The sequence below is a fragment of the Nerophis ophidion genome, linkage group LG12, assembly GCF_033978795.1.
Source record: "Nerophis ophidion isolate RoL-2023_Sa linkage group LG12, RoL_Noph_v1.0, whole genome shotgun sequence".
Lineage (NCBI taxonomy): Eukaryota > Metazoa > Chordata > Actinopteri > Syngnathiformes > Syngnathidae > Nerophis > Nerophis ophidion.
Window position 1 is genome coordinate 55,015,922 of NC_084622.1, and position 17,146 is coordinate 55,033,067.

General features: G+C 41.4%; 1 protein-coding gene across 13 annotated transcripts in view; it reads right to left on the reverse strand.

The window, feature by feature from the left end:
- Positions 1-17,146, reverse strand: part of abcc8 (ATP-binding cassette, sub-family C (CFTR/MRP), member 8) — a 172,171-nt gene that overhangs the window by 53,096 nt on the left and 101,929 nt on the right. For all 13 annotated transcript variants that reach the window (XR_009809066.1, XM_061917764.1, XM_061917772.1 and 10 more), the window contains 6 exons: positions 16,209-16,331; positions 15,832-15,904; positions 15,664-15,769; positions 5,822-5,854; positions 2,526-2,564; positions 2,137-2,235 (listed from right to left, as the gene is read on the reverse strand). Coding sequence is in view for 12 of the 13 variants with exons in the window: in XM_061917764.1 (XP_061773748.1) it covers positions 2,137-2,235; positions 2,526-2,564; positions 5,822-5,854; positions 15,664-15,769; positions 15,832-15,904; positions 16,209-16,331 (473 nt within the window). In the remaining variant the exon portion in view is untranslated. The remainder of the gene's footprint in view (positions 1-2,136; positions 2,236-2,525; positions 2,565-5,821; positions 5,855-15,663; positions 15,770-15,831; positions 15,905-16,208; positions 16,332-17,146) is intronic.

Sequence of the window (17,146 nt, forward strand, 5' to 3'; positions counted from 1 at the left end):
AAATAATAAATCAGAGTCAAACCTGCTACGATGTGTCTTGTATCGATCGGCACTGCACCCCACACGATAACGGCAAGAGACGCGTCACAGTGGTATGTATTCATGAGGATATATAGTTACCGGCTGCTGTATCTCGCTTTAGTTTTTTTTACTTCTCAACGTTGCAAGGTTTAGACGCACAAAAATGACCCAATCCCGTCTAAATCCTGGCTGATCTAAAATTCAAATCTACTGTTTACATGGACACTAAATTATGCAATCCGATCATGACATGCGTACAAGCGTATTATTCCAGTTAACCTTCTGGGCATGCAGAGAGTTATCTTGTTTTCCCTGAAATAGTAGTACAAGAAACTAATTCCCCCTACTGTAGGTTGTAAACAAATGCCGCGTCCTCAGCTCATTTGTCCTTTGTGCCCCACGTTTTATTTTCCTCCTCTCTGGCGGCATGTCAGTTTATGTAATTGTTTAAAATTTACAACTCAGTGTTTCTAGTCTTTCGAATATCAATGCGTTCAACAATCTTTTAACGTTTCTAACAAGAAAGATTGTTAGGACAACCGATTAATCCTGCTTCCTTCTCGCCATAATTCTTGCTGTGTGTAAACATCGACTATCCGGCGTAGCATCCTCTCCAGTACACCTGAATAAACCTCGGATTCAGGAGGAACAGTGTGGTTTTCGCCCTGGTCGTCGAACTGTGGACCTGCTCTATACTCTCGGCAGGGTTCTTGAGGGTGCATGGGAGTTAGCCCAACCAGTCTACATGTGCTTTGTGGACTTGGAGAAGGCATTCGACCGTGTCCCTCGGGAAGTCCTGTGAGAAGTGCTCAGAGAGTATGGACTGTCTTATTGTGGCGGTCCGCTCCCTGTATGATCAGTGTCAGAGCTTGGTCGGCATTGCTGGCAGTAAGTCGGACACGTTTTCCTTTGTCACCGATTCTGTTCATAACTTTTATGGACAGAATTTCTAGGCGCAGTCAAGGCGTTGAGGGGTTCCGATTTGGTGGCCGCGGGATTAGGTCTCTGCTTTTTGCAGATGAAGTGGTCCTGATGGCTTCATCTGGCCGGGATCTTCAGCTCTCACTGGATCGGTTCGCAGCCGAGTGTGAAGCGACCGGAATGAAAATCAGCACCTCCAAGTCCGAGTCCATGGTTCTCGCACGGAAAAGGGTGGAGTGCCATCTCCGTGTTGGGGAGGAGACCCTGCCCCAAGTGGAGGAGTTCAAGTACCTAGGAGTCTTGTTCACGAGTGAGGTAAGAGTGGATCTCGAGATCGACAGTGCAGCGTCTTCATTAATGCGGACGTTGTATCGATCCGTTGTGGTGAAGAAGGAGCTGAGCCGGAAGGCAAAGCTCTCAATTTACCGGTCGATCTACGTTCCCATCCTCACCTATGGTCATGAGTTTTGGGTCATGACCGAAAGGATAAGATCACGGGTACAAGCGTCCGAAATGAGTTTCTTCCGCCGGGTGGCGGGTCTCTCCCTTAGAGATAGAGTGAGAAGCTCTGCCATCCGAGAGGAGCTCAAAATAAAGCCGCTGCTCCTCCACATCGAGAGGAGCCAGATGAGGTGGCTCGGGCATCTGGTCAGGACGCCACCCGAACGCCTCCCTAGAGAAGTGTTTAGGGCATGTCCAACCGGTCGGAGGCCACAGGGAAGACCCAGGACACGTTGGAAAGAGCTAGACGAAGTGGCTGGGGAGAGGGAAGTCTGGGCTTCCCTGCTTAGGCTGCTGCCCCCGCGACCCGACCTCGAATAAGCGGAAGAAGATGGATGGATGGATGGATGGATGGATGTGTAAACATCCCGCTGTCTCAAAGGCAGAAACGGAGCATAATAACATGTATGTGGAGTATATGAGTATCTGCATGGTGAAACTGCATAGTACAAGCAAAAACCCTATCTCAATAAGGCGGTCAGCACCAGTTATCAATTGTACAAGCAGTCTTAGTAGATCACATGCGACACGCCTATTAATAGTACATGCAATTTTCATAGAAATGTGGCCCCGAAAACATTTCACTTGAACATACCTGCTCTAGACCACCAGTACTGGCCATGAAATGGCGTGCACAAATACACAACACTAGACGTTCAATTCAACCCCCAAAAAACGTGTGCATGGCCTTACCTGGTTTTGATCATTGGCATCTCAAACGTAATGTTCTCTACCACGGTTGCGTTCAGCAGCCAGGGCTTCTGGGAAGCGTAGGCCACAGCACATCTCTTCCTACCACAGGGTTCAAATAAAACACAGTTTCATGGTTACGGTTCGGAAAACGGTTGGGAAGGCATCCATCTCTGTGGCTAATTAGGTGTGAAAAGAGCTCAAGTCCATTAAGAAATGACCTAAGCATTGTTAATGGGTGTTTGTCAGGTCAACGTGCAGTCAGTCAGACATGTAGCTACAGTATTATCTACAGTGCATTTCTAGATAAAAATATGACAATGGCTGTTGTGTTCTGTTGTGGACGACGTGTCTCCATGGTGACTGCCTTTAATGTGTCATCAAGTACTCACTTGATATCCCCGTCGCTGGCAGCATCTCTGTCTGTGGGACTGTGGGAGGGATATCAAATGTCAAAACACAGATAAGTGTTATTCTTCATCAATCACGCCTACGTCAGTCTTGTAATGATTTACAGCCATCCTTTCATGGTTGACCTTAAAAACACTAAAAGGGTAGAACCTGAAGAAAATGTCTCAGGTATACTGCCATGATGTAATAACATCAAATACAGGAGGATTTTTTTTTTAATTATTACAAAAGCAGCCATTTATTTCTAATTGTTCATACAGTACAGCCGGATATTGATGTCTTTTTTCAAACATGTGAACCCAATGCCAGCTAGTGTGGCTGTGCGATAATATGTTGTGTAAACCTCACACCCTGCTGGGCCATTCAATGAGTGGACATCCCAGGGATTCTTCCTCATTGGCTAGCGGTGCTCGACTTAACTCTCATTTTAAATTGCACCAATCCTCAAGTGAAATGTATTATTTGGAAAATTAAAAAAAGGCTGCACTTTTTCTATTTACATAATAGAGATGCATCATAGATTATTTCCTTGCCCTCTATCAATTATTGCACAATTATGTATCACTGTATTTTTGAAATCTATAAAAATTATATCTTCTTGGGAGCCATTCTATGATTTCCACAATAAAAAAATATATACATGTAAGTAGGTAGGTAAGTAAAGAGGGACGGCTTTGCGCAGTGGAAGAGTGGTCATGCACAACCCGTGGGTCCCTGGTTCAATCCCCACCTAGTACCAACATCGTCACGTCTGTTTTGTCCTGAGCAAGACACTTCACCCTTGCTCCTGATGGGTGCTGGTTAGCGCCTTGCATGGCAGCTCCCTCCATCAGTGTGTGAATGTGTGTGTGAATGGGTGACTGTGGAAGTAGTGTCAAAGCGTTTTGAGTACCTCGAAGGTAGAAAAGCGCTATACAAGTACAACCCATAAGTATGGGTAGGATTCTGTACTTTTATAGGTAACAGGATACCATATTTTGATGCCTTTGTTGCACGTGGCGTCGTGTTCGGTTGCAGACTTGACACGAGTTCAAGCACTTGGCGGGCAAACAGGTATTTGTAGTTGACTGCGGCTACATAATGTCGTAAGTTTCCATGTCAACAAAGAAAGCATGCCTAGTAGAAAGCACTCAATAGTAAGGCTCCATTGTTGAAAATGTGCTGGCTCAATGTTGATTTACATCGTATATGCCGTATACATGACACTTTATTGATTAACATTAGCAATTTTGCAAAGCTTTTTCCACATCTCCAAATTTGGTAACGACAACTACAACTTAGATCATGGGTGTCAAACTCTGGCCCGCAGGCCAAATTTGGCCCGCCGTGTATTTTCATTTGGCCCTTGAGGCAATATCAAATTAACATTAGAGCTGGCCCGCAGGTATTATACAGCGGCGGTGTCGCTGTAAAACCGGATTCACCGCTAATACTCATACTTGCTAAACCCCCCCCCCCCGATTTTCCAAGGAGACTCACAAATTTCAGTGCCCCTCACGAAAATCACAGGGGGTAACCATTCTCCCAAATTTCTCCCGATTACCACCTGGACAACAATATTGGGGGCGTGCCTTAAAGGCACTGCCTCAAGCGTCCTGTAAAACCTTTCGTCACGTCCGCTTTTCTTACGTCGAAACAGCGTGCCGGCCTAGTCACACGATATATGTGGCTTTTACACACACACACACGCTAATGCAATGAAAGCTTTGTCAACAGCCATACAGGTCACACTGAGGGTGGCCGTATAAACAACTTTAAGACTGTTACAAATATGCGCCACAATGTGAACCAACACTAAAAGAGAATGACAAGCAAATTTCGAGAGAACATCCGCACTGTAACACAACATAAACACAACAGAACAAATACACAGAACCCCTTGCAGCACTACCTCTTCCTGGACGCTACAATATAAACATTTATTATTAGCCTGTGGGAAAAGTTTATTTTGATATTTACCTGGGCAGGCTGCAAATAGAAAAGAGGCATTCAATTTCTATTTAAATTTGATTTGATATGCCATTGTTATTTTTTAATTATTTGTATTATTTGAAACCGGATTTTGCATGTCACTATAAAGTTATATAAGTCTCACTTGTTCAATATTCAATGCAAAACTTGTTTGGGTCCCTATTAAAAGGTTAATTTGTTCAACCTTGGCCCGCGGCTTTGTTCGGTTTAAAATTTTGGCCCACTCTGTATTTGAGTTTGACACCCCTGACTTAGATGGATGCATGTTCCATTTAAATAGTTGGTATGTAATAGGCACAATACTTAAAGTAAAAACACTACAGGTGTTTATACAATTTTAAGACGTATTGCAACTCGGAAAAAATCGATTAGTAAACTTAAAAAATCGATAATGGATTTATTCATTGTAAATAAAGTAATGCAGACAGTTCTTAAATGTGTCTGACTGCAGCAACCTCCTCACTGAGAGATCCGACCAGCTCCTTTGTTATAGGGGATTTATGTTCCAGTTTTGCGCACTTTTTCCATTAATTTAACAAATTTAATGCGAAATTCTGATTACAAAGGCACTGTTTTTTTTTTAAAGTTGCAAGTGATAAATGCTTATTTAATGAAACGAAAATGAATGTATAACTGCATGAATATAAATGAAGTAAAGATGCATCAATAATACATTTCTAATGCATTGTAGGTCCTGAATCGTAATCATATAGTATCTAGAAAACACTTTGTAGAGCTGAACAAAAGAAAAGACTGGTACATTCAACTTAATGGCAAAGACTACTTCCTGACTACGGCAACACATTTAGGACACACTGTAATGAATGCAAATGTCAGAAGTGAAAGAAAACAAGATATAACAATTGGACAGCAAATATAATATCATCATCAGATCACTTTTAAATATTATATTAAAACAAATAATATTATATTATTAACACCTATTACCACATGGATACACACAAAAGTACCGAAATTGGTACTGTTGAGTAACTGTCTGAATTCCCAAGAATCGGGATTTTGTACCGTATCGGTTTTAATGTGAAAGGAAGCCATGCCTGCTGAATATATGAACATAAGTGTAATGCAGTTGTTGAGAGCGAGTGTGCGCACCCTGTGGAAGTGTTAGTCTATCTATAGACTCATGGAGGACTAGCTGTCACGGTCCATCAAGGTCAACTGAGACAGGAAGCAGTGCCAACACACCTGCTGTTAAATGCTGCAGTGTGTTGCCAATGTCATATGGAACCAATCTGTTTGTGGATTTAAAGGATGTTTTTAGACAGATTTCTGCTTTAACACTCACCTTTCGTCACCTTCCGACTCTGGGTTGGGTAGGCTGTAACAAAAATAAAGTCAGAGAAAATACTTTAGAAGTCTGCATTTTTTCTTTGTTAAAATATAAAACAATAAAATATTTCTTATGGTCAAAGAGGAATGTCTTTATCTCTCACACCAACCTATTTATTCAACCTAATGACTTCCATGCACAGTTCAGTAAAAATGTTTAATGCTTTGTTTGGAGCTCTGTTGAAGCCCGCACATATTTTTAGGGTGGACCAATTGACACTCCTACGGAGAAGGTGACTGATGGTAGCTAAGCGTAGGATGATTTATGGCAGCAGTGAAATGGCAATCACTACAGCTGTGAGGAAGTTAGATGGTGTCGGCCATTTAAGAAGCGCTGACCAACGACACACGCACGCACGCACGCACGCACACACACACACACACTAACACTAGTCATGAAAGTAGACGTTCCTAATAGGTAGTCATGTTCCCATCACTATGAAAGCATGAAGGAAAAGATATGGTTTTTGAATGCCAAATATATAATAAGCTTCAAGTGTTGTGTCTTCATTATATTGCAGTTTATTTTTAATCAAATTTGTTGTAATTTTGGCCTGAATTACATATGTAATTTATGTCTTAGAAGTACAGTAGTACCTCAACTTATGACTTTAATTTCTTCTGTGACAGAGCTCTTAGCTTAAAGTCCTACTGAAACCCACTACTACCAACCACGCAGTCTGATAGTTTATATATCAATGATGAAATATTAACATTGCAACACATGCCAATACGGCCGGTTTAGTTTACTAAATTGCAATTTTAAATTTCCCGCGAAGTGTCCTGTTGAAAACGTTGCGGATTGATGACGCTTATGTTGACGCGTGTTTGTGACGTTATTGGTTGGAGCGGACATTTTATCCCAGCACCACTCACGGCTAAAAGTCGTCTGCTTTAACCGCATAATTACACAGTATGTTAGACATCTGTGTTGCTGAATCTTTTGCGTTTTGTTCAATTAATAATGGAGACTACAAAGAAGAATCCTGATGGTGGAAAGCGGTGGATTGCAGCTGCCTTTAGCAACCAAAACACAGCCGGTGTTTGTTTGCTTGTTCCATCCATCCATCCATTTTCTACCGCTTATTCCCTTTCGGGGTCGCGGGGGGCGCTGGCGCCTATCTCAGCTACAATCGGGCGGAAGGCGGGGTACACCCTGGACAAGTTGCCAACTCATCGCAGGGCCAACACAGATAGACAGACAACATTCACACTCACATTCACACACTAGGGCCAATTTTGTGTTGCCAATCAACCTATCCCCAGGTGCATGTCTTTGGAAGTGGGAGGAAGCCGGAGTACCCGGAGGGAACCCACGCATTCACGGGGAGAACATGCAAACTCCACACTGAAAGATCCCGAGCCTGGATTTGAACCCAGGACTGCAGGAACTTCGTATTGTGAGGCAGACGCACTAACCCCTCTGCCACCGTGAAGCCCTTGTTTGCTTGTTGTGAAGCTTTAATATGGAACAGAGCGGTCAAGCGAACATGTTTCTTTACCACATGTTAACCGGCAGGTTTTGGTGAGAAAATTGTGGTAATAAGTTGGCTCTCACTGGGGACATAAGCGGAGCTTGCGTCTTCCTGCAACTGTCGAACAGGCAGCTGCGACTTTCTTGGCTCCTCCATGGCTTCCCTCAGAGACACTGGCCGTCACCACACCCCTACGACTTTCAGGTATGACTATCTCACTAAAACACTAGTAAAACAATAAGCAGATAAGGGATTTTCCAGAATTATCCTAGTAAATGTGTCTAATAACATCTGAATCGCTCACACTGCAATCGCCTTTTTTTTTCTTTTCTAGTGCTTCACTCTAACTTTTCCTCATCCACGAATCCTCACTCAAACTAATGGGGAAATCGTTGCTTTCTCGATTCCAATCGCTCTTGCTGCTGGTGGGTATGATTATAAACAATGTGAGGATGTGATGAGCTCCACAACCCGTGACGTCACGCGCACATCGCCTGCTACTTCCGGTACAGGCAAGGCTTTTTTATTAGCGACCAAAAGTTGCGAACTTTATCGTCGATGTTCTCTACTAAATCCTTTCAGCAAAAATATGGCAATATCGCGAAATGATCAAGTACGACACATAGAATGGACCTGCTATCCCCATTTAAATAAGAACATGTAATTTCAGTAGGCCTTTAAGACAATTGTATCTGAAACAAACTTCTCCCACTGAAATTGATTTAAAGCAATTGGCACTTGATGCACTCCCCCTCTCCCAGCCAGCAATATTTCATGTCCAACACAAACTTTTAGATCAGAAATATCATATAAAAATAATACAACAAAATGTACTACCAACAGCTAAAGTAGTTTTATGAAGTAATGTATAATAATGTACAGCATTTACCTCCGAGAGTGGACTTCAACAGCAGCTTTTCCATATTTTAATGAATAAATGTCCACTGTTTTAATAATATTTTAAGTTGGCTGGCGTTGAACTCATTCTGCTTCAGTTTAGTGCAGACTTGCATTGAGCTGCTCAAATTGTTGGCAAAACGCTCAGCCATGTTTTTAAGAAATGTATTTATTTAATTCAGTGAATATCGTCTGCTTCTTCTTCTCAGCACTGTCCTTTGCAAAACCTTCTTTTTTTCAATGTTTGAAAAAACAACTGTCAAAACGTGGACTTTGGGGTTTGTTTTTCCGGAATGCAAAGGAAAGTTGGCGCCGACAAAGGCAAAGACATACTTATTTATTACTATAAAAAAAGGAACAAAAGGCGCGCGCAAGGCGGAATTACAAAAACTTGGCTAATAAAACAAAAACTTGCACAAAGGCAGAAACTATGAACATGAAACAAAACTCGATAACTGTGATATAAAAAAAACAAAAGCTTACGTGGCATGGCAAGAAGCAAAACTATGGACCGGCATGAGCAACAGAGGTAAAGTCGCAAGGCTGACTTCCTGGCAACTTTCGGTTTAAATAATAGTTACATGATTAGTGAAAACAGGTGCGTGACTTGGGGACAGGTGAAAACTAATGGGTTGGCATGGAAACAAAACAATGGAGTGAAAAAAACAGAACTAATGGAGTCTTGAAGCGAAGTGAAGTGAATTATATTTATATAGCGCTTTTCTCTAGTGACTCAAAGCCCTTTACATAGTGAAACCCAATATCTATGTTACAATTAAACCAGTGTGGGGGCACTGGGAACAGGTGGGTAAAGTGTCTTGCTTAAAAACACAACGGCAGTGACTAGGATGCCGGAAGCGGGAATCGAACCTGCAACCCTCAAGTTGCTGGCACGGCCACTCTACCAACCGAGCTATACCGTAAACTAACACAACTAAACTAAACATGATCACCAAGACATGACGTTATGTTGATTTCAAGCTGTAAGCTAAAGCTATCGAGTAAGATGAGATGTTTTGGTCTGCTCTTACGGGGTTAACTATGATATTTGCTATCCCAACTAATGGCAGGATGTTTGTGACTAAAAGTCTTTCTTGTAACTTAAAGCAAAAGAATTAGCTGAGCAACAGGTTGTATCTTAAAACACTAGTAAGTTGGGGCACTCTTACATTGAGGTATTACTGTAATATAATACACCAGTGGTTCTCAACCTTTGTTCACCAAGTACCACCTCAGAAAACATTAAACTACAGTAGCGTAGTAGGCCTAAAATTCATTAAAAACAAGGCAGAGGTTTTATTTAACATGTGTATAAAATAGTTTTGGTCACTATATACAGAGTTTGAACAGTAACGCTGTGTTTAAATACAGGAAAATAAAACTCTGTACTTTAATCAAGGGATTTTTTTGGTGTACCACAAATGGAGCCTGTGTACCATATTTACAATACAGTATTTGTCTAACTCTATTAAAACACAAAAGATATTCACCAGCGGGAACTTTCATTTCCATGCCGATGGAGGCATTGTTTACATGCCTGTTTTTGATGTCAAGAGTAAGAATGTTTATGCACTCTTATCTTTGACACCTTCCTCTTTCGTACCACATAAATGAGCCTTTGACGTGAGTTATATCATACCAAAACAGCGGTTAAAACGCTGTGGGTTTTGTACCACTCACTCACTGCAAACAACACTGTTACGACACAGCTAATGTCTGCGTCATTTTCTCTGAGACGATCTCGTAATTTTTGGCAGAACAATTAACGCACATGGTTTCAGCACATTAGAAGACCAGTTCCTACAAAGAGGAGGAGGATCCTCTGGCAACCGGCAAGTAAAACGCACTTCAAGTTACTATATTGGGTACAACGAGTGGAAAGGTGACTATATGGATGTTATTTTATGTCTAGAGGGCTCTAATTACAGTGGGGCAATAAAGTATTTAGTCAGCCACCGATTGTGCATGGAGCACATGGATGATACAGCAGAGGATTGGGAGAATGTCATGGGGTCAGATTAAACCAAAATAGAACTTTTTGGTATAAACTCAACTTGTCGTGTTTGGAGGAAGAAGAATACTGAGTTACATCCCAAGAACACCATACCTACTGTGAAGCATGGGGGTGGAAACATCATGCTTTGGGGATGTTTTTCTACTAAAGGGACAGGACGATTTATCTGTGTTAGGAAAGAATGAATGGGGCCATGTATCGGGAAATTTTGAGCCGAAACATCCTTCCATCAGTGAGCGCTTTGAATGGTTGACCGAATACTTATTTTCCACCATAGTTTACAAATAAATTCTTTAAAAATCCTACAATGGGAATTCCTGGATTTTGTTTTTCCACATTCTGTCTCTCACAGTTGAAGTGTACCTATGATGAAAATTACAGACCTCTGTCATCATTTTAAGTGGAAGAACTTGCACAATCGGTGGCTGACTAAATACTTTTTTGCCCCACTGTATTTGAAAACCTTTATTTAGAAGGCCATAAACATGTTTTTTTATGCTTCAGCTATGAAAAACAATCCTAGTTTACCATGGCTAAGCCTGGAACCATATAGATGCATAAAACGAGTGATTACTGTGACCCAGTTCCATGAAACAGTGCTACTGCAGATATTAGGTTAGGTATCAGCGTGTCACATTGATTTTGCAATTACCTAAATGACTCAAAAACCCGCACTGAGCAGGCAGTGAAAACTATCATCTGGAAAATGGCTCCATCAGACCACATCACCTGAGGGTGCTTGGAAAATACTTGAACATAAATGCTGTCATCGGGAGAATAATGTCCGTAAATCACAGCTCTCCCACTTGACTCCACTATTGAAGACATTTCCCCTTCCTTACTCACACTAGGCCATTATTTTCACTGACTGTGTACTATTTCCAGTCATTCTGATTACTTCTCATTAATCACTTGTGAGAGGAGCTATTGCGTCAATTAAAAACTAGGGCTGTCAAATGTTTAAAACATTTAATCCTGATTAATCGAATTTTGTTTGTGGTTAACTCAAATTTAACTGTGATTAATGGCAGAAAGATATTATTTTTCGTCTATAATTAGTGTACAAAAGACACATCCTTTTTAGGTTTTTAATACCATGACTGGACAATAAATTTACTTTAATGAAATGTTTTTAAACATTATGCTTTTTGTAAACAGCTCAACACAAAAAGGATACAAACAAGCTTTTAAAGAGAATTAAAAAAAATATGTGCAGTGCATTGGTGTCTTACCAGACTTTGTGTTTTGTAGGAATACACAATTTTAATGCCTGCTTTAGAAGCACATGTATTTAGAGGAGAGGAGCTACACTTCCATGTTTATATAGCAGTTTCACGTATTAATAACAAAAAAATGTGGATTGTTGCGATCATGCTTTGATTGTCAAATATGTTAGTTGATATTTTTCTACCTGAATACATGTTTTTCATATTCTGCACTTAACATGTTGTACAAGTTAATGGCATTCATATCTTTGCATGACAGTGTTTTAACCTTCTCCACCTACTTATTAAGAAAATGTAATATTCAGCTTGCAAACATTCTGTAATTGCGGACTATCAATCAGAACAGATCATAAAAGAATATACCATAGCGATGGTAATATTGTGTAGTGAACTGCAATTACCCAATGTGGGCTGCAGAGGGCAGTGGCGGGCATGCCTGCAGTATTAAACCTAGTCTTGTTGGTAGCAAAGAAGAAGACGAGATTGTTCAAAGACGGATTAGTCTTTGACACAGATGTGAAGTTTCTCCTCACTCCAAGCAGCAATGTGCACCAGCAGCTTTAGCTCCAATGATGTTGTTTAATGGCGATTGATGGTCAAAGTGTCTTGTCTTGTCCATAAGAGCGAATGGGCATGGCTTTGGATCTGATATTTCCATAAGGTCTCACGTTATTTGTGCAGTTCTGCAAGCTATTTTCGTGCTTGTGATTCAACAGTAACTGGATGCCATTACACAATTCCCCAAGCTACAGAACGGGCCAAGGGACAAAAACTTTAATCACGTCTTGAAAAAATAAATGTGAATAAAATCATGTTTTAATTGCAATATTGTTTTATTTAACATTTAACAGTAAGCTGTGCTGTCCAGTTGTCTTGACTCCATCTGTGTCACTTTTGCAAGTACCGTATTACTGTATACGGTAAACTTTGCATGCAGTTGCAATTCCAAGACATTAGATGGCAGTGATGTATGTATGTATTGACTACTGTGTGTTGCCTTAGCCAGGAAGTAGTCTTTGCCATTAACTTGAATGTGGCAGTTGAATTCCCCACACATGTTAATGAGTCTTCAACTGATTTGAATAACTGCATTGCCTGTTAGTCAACAAGCATTTTAATATTTTGCTGCGTACATCGTCTGAAGTACACTGTAAAAGGTCAGTAGATTGTAAAGTAAAATTCTAGCCACTGATCTTCCAGTTTCGACAGCATATTTGTCACCAAATTACTTTATTCGAAAAACGTTACCACTGTTTTTTTTTTATAGTAAAACTCTGCCAACTGAACTGCCGGGGTGGGGAATGTTTTATCGTAAAATTTACGGTTGTTGTTTTTACAGTGCCTTAATAAATGTAAAAAGGGTATCACAGTTATTTTTACAATACATTTCTGGAGTGGCCAGTATTTTACTGTAAACTGTACTCACTTTTTACAGAGTAGAGTACACCTAGTTCAGCCAACGGGTGTTATCAGTTCTACTTACAGTGCTACACCTTTGCACTCCAGCTCCCCTTTTAGAGCCTCTCGGCTGCATGGTGAGCTACAGTACCCCCAGCTCTCTTGGCCAAAATGGGGCGAGAGAATTGTGAATGACGGAGACAAAGATGGTTTAAATTAGGTGAACATTTGTTGTAGTTGGTGGGTGGAATTTTCAGGTGCCACTCACTCAACCCACTTCTTTGGTTCCAAATGTGTATATTTACTGTATATCTGGTTACTGTGACTTCACAAACTGCAACAAAAATGGGGGAGTTTTTGCTCTAAGTAAATGGCTGCACATGATGGATGACTTTGGGATACACACATTCCGACTAGACACGGGAGGTGGAGTCTTGTGGGGATGGTGTGTCGATCAAGTAGCGGACACTGTTGACAAATGGAAACTGATAGTGTTGCTATCCTGGGTAAGTGGTGACACATTCATATTTTGTTTATTTAAACTCATGACGTCCAGAGAGTTGGAGGGAGATGGTAAAGTTTGATTCTGTTTATCCATAAAACTGCATTGACTTAGTCTCGCCACCCCTGATGTCAAAAGTAGCATCACAAGGCAGCAAGACCTGAGTTTAGTTGGTGGAAATGTATCAGGACTACAGACATAACCGTAACATGACATATTTAGCCCAGCAGTTGGTGCACAGGTCAGGAGGGCCGGGCGATCTGAGACACTGCGTTCAGGTCCCAGTCTGCCCTGTGGGCATGTGTTCAATCTCTCTTGTAAGTGTTTTTAGGTTGGCAGTATGAGGCAAGGTATGCAATAATATAAATGTAAGCAGAGCTAAATTTTAATTGGATCCTTTTCACACAATAATTACTTTGAAGTGGAGTTTGGTAAGCATATATACCCTGTATTTTTTAAACATAATTATTAAAAGTTATGGATCAAACCAGCACCTCAAAAAAGATATGATATGTCCTTCCAAGTTCCACCATAAAGCACTCTGAAGTCTAAACAGCATGTAGAATGTCAAATATTGTAAGTCACTGACCTGTAATTCTAGCGATGTTTTATTGCTATGTCTTACTGGTCATAATTCAAAGTGCATTACCGTTAGTCTGTCAAGTATACTCAATGTATTGCTGCGGAAGGGCACGTAAATAAAAAGCAACAGTGTGTCCCTGGCAGCTCAATTGCCTGAGAGGCTAAAACGATTCAGTCCAACATGCTGAGATATTAAAGGCCTACTGAAACCCACTACTACCGACCACGCGGTCTGATAGTTTATATATCAATGATGAAACATTAACATCGCAACACATGCCAATACGGCCTTTTTAGTTTACTAAATTGCAATTTCAAATTTCCCTCGAAGTGTCGTGTTGAAAACGTTGCGGTATGATGACGCGTGTGTTTGACCTCTCGGGTTGTAGCGGACATTATTTTCCAGCCCGATCCAAGCTATAAGTAGTCTGCTTTAATCGCATAATTACACAGTATTCCGGACATTTTTGTTGCTGAATCTTTTGCAATTTGTTCAATTAATAATGGAGAAGTCAAAGTTGAAAGATGGAGGTGGGAAGCTTTTAGCTTTTAGCCACACAAACACAGTCGGTGTTTCCTTGTTTAAAATTCCCGAATGTGAAGCTTTACTATGGAACATAGCGGGTAAGCGAACGTGGTTCCCGACCACATGTCAAGCGGCAGTTTTCGGTGAGAAAATTGTGGTAATAAGTCGGCTATTACCAGAGACATCAGCGGAGCTTTCGTCCAGCTGCATCTGCGTGACTTCCCTCAGAGACACTGGGTCAACACACCCGTGGCCACACCCCTCCGACTTTCAGGTACTATTTAATCTCACTAAAACACTAGTAACACAATAGGCAGATAAGGGATTTTCCAGAATTATCCTAGGGACGGCGTGGCGCAGTTGGGAGAGTGGCCGTGTGCAACCCGAGGGTCCCTGGTTCAATCCCCACCTAGTACAAAACCTCGTCACGTCCGTTGTGTCCTGAGCAAGACACTTCACCCTTGCTCCTGAAGGGTGCTGGTTAGCGCCTTACATGGCAGCTCCCTCCATCAGTGTGTGAATGTGTGAATGTGGAAGTAGTGTCAAAGCGCTTTGAGTACCTTGAGGGTAGAAAAGCGCTATACAAGTACAACCCATTTACCATTTAAATGTGTCTAATAACATCTGAATCGCTCCCACTGCAATCGCCTTTTTTTTTTCTAGTCCTTCACTCTAAATTTCCTCATTCACAAATCTTTCATCCTCGCTCAAATTAATGGGGAAATTGTCGCTTTCTCGGTCCGAATAGCTCTTGCTGCTGGAGGCAATGATTATAAACAATGTGAGGATGTGAGGAGCCCTACAACCCGTGACGTCACGCGCACATCGTCTGCTACTTCCGGTACAGGCAAGGCTTTTTTATTAGCGACCAAAAGTTGCAAACTTTATCGTTGATGTTCTCTACTAAATCCGTTCAGCAAAAATATGGCAATATCGCGAAATGATCAAGTATGACACATAAAATGGACCTGCTATCCCCGTTTAAATAAGAACATCTCATTTCAGTAGGCCTTTAATTATGGAGGTTGAAGTGTTAATATTTCACCTTTTCACTGAAATGAACTTCAGTACATCCATTTCCATAACCAATATTGCCTTACTTTCAAAATGAAAGTAATATTGTGTCAAGTGTAAAGCAATAAATATGCTCCACATTTACTTCTAAACGTGTCACTGACCTGTTCCAGGTGACTGTTCCTGATACTCTTTGCATCTCGCCCAGCGCTGCCAGCAGCAAGGAGGATTTACCACAGCCCACTTGGCCCACTATCATGGTCAGCTTACCTAAAAGCCGGCACAATAACATTGTGAGTCACAAGACAATAACTTGATAAGCAGTTACATACCAAAAGGAATCATGATGTCCACATTGACGAGTGTCGGTGGTCCGTCAGTCCAGGTGAAGAACCCACTGCATATCTGAAGAAAGATAAACAAAATAGAAGCTCAATTAAATTATTTTTTGTTGATATAAGGAATAAATTCCTCTAAGTCAATCATTTAATATTTGTCAATTTTTTATGTAGATACGGGAAAATAATAATTAAATCGAGGGGACAGAAAAAAAATATAAGCATGCAACAAAAATTATGTCAAGCATTTCAGTTTAATATAAAGCATTATTTTTTGGGGGAGAATTCATTTAACAAAACAATCAATAAAATCCGCTTAACTGGACAGGCAAGAATTAAATAGATTCCCTTCCACTTCGTTTTACTCGCACCTTGATACAGATGTCTTGGTCCACAACCAGGGAGGGTCCATCGCCCTCGTTATCCCCCTGCGACGAGGCGTAGTTGTTCCAGTCGTCCCTTGGAGGGCGCTTCCTGTTCACAACCTTCAGGGGCTGGGGGAGTTCAGACAAACAAGCTAAGGAAGGGCGCGCTTTCAAGGAGGACTCGAGGGTTTTATATAATGCATATTACACAGAGAAGGATAAGTAGGAAGAACAGATGCAAAGTTAGTTTATTCTAGTGCTTGTGTGATGTTACACCAGTGTCACAGTCCAATAAACATGCATGTTGAGATAATTGGAAACTGTGTAAATAATTGTTCATATGTGCCCTGTGATTAAATGGCGACCAGTCCAGACTCCAAGGTGTACCCGACTTTTAACAAAGTAGGCTGGAAGGAGCTCTACATTTTCTACTGCTTATCATGTTTAGGGTTTTTAACAACGCATTATGTAATAATGGTGCATTATGTAATAATGCAATACATTTTCACCTCATTATGTAATAACACCACATTTTGTAATAATATACCGCATTTTGTGGTTCAGAAGGAGCTGAGCCGGAAGGCAAAGCTCTCAATTTACCGGTCGATCTACGTTCCCATCCTTACCTATGGTCATGAGCTTTGGGTCATGACCGCAAGGATAAGATCACGGGTACAAGCGGCCGAAATGAGTTTCCTCCGCCGTGTGGCGGGGCTCTCCCTTAGAAATAGGGTGAGAAGCTCTGCCATCCGGGAGGAACTCAACGTAAAGCCGCTGGTCCTTCACATCGAGAGGAGCCAGATGAGGTGGTTCGGGCATCTGGTCAGGATGCCACCCGAACGCCTCCCTAGGGAGGTGTTTAGGGCACGTCCAACCGGTAGGAGGCCACGGGGAAGACCCAGGACACGTTGGGAAGACTATGTCTCCCGGCTGGCCTGGGAACG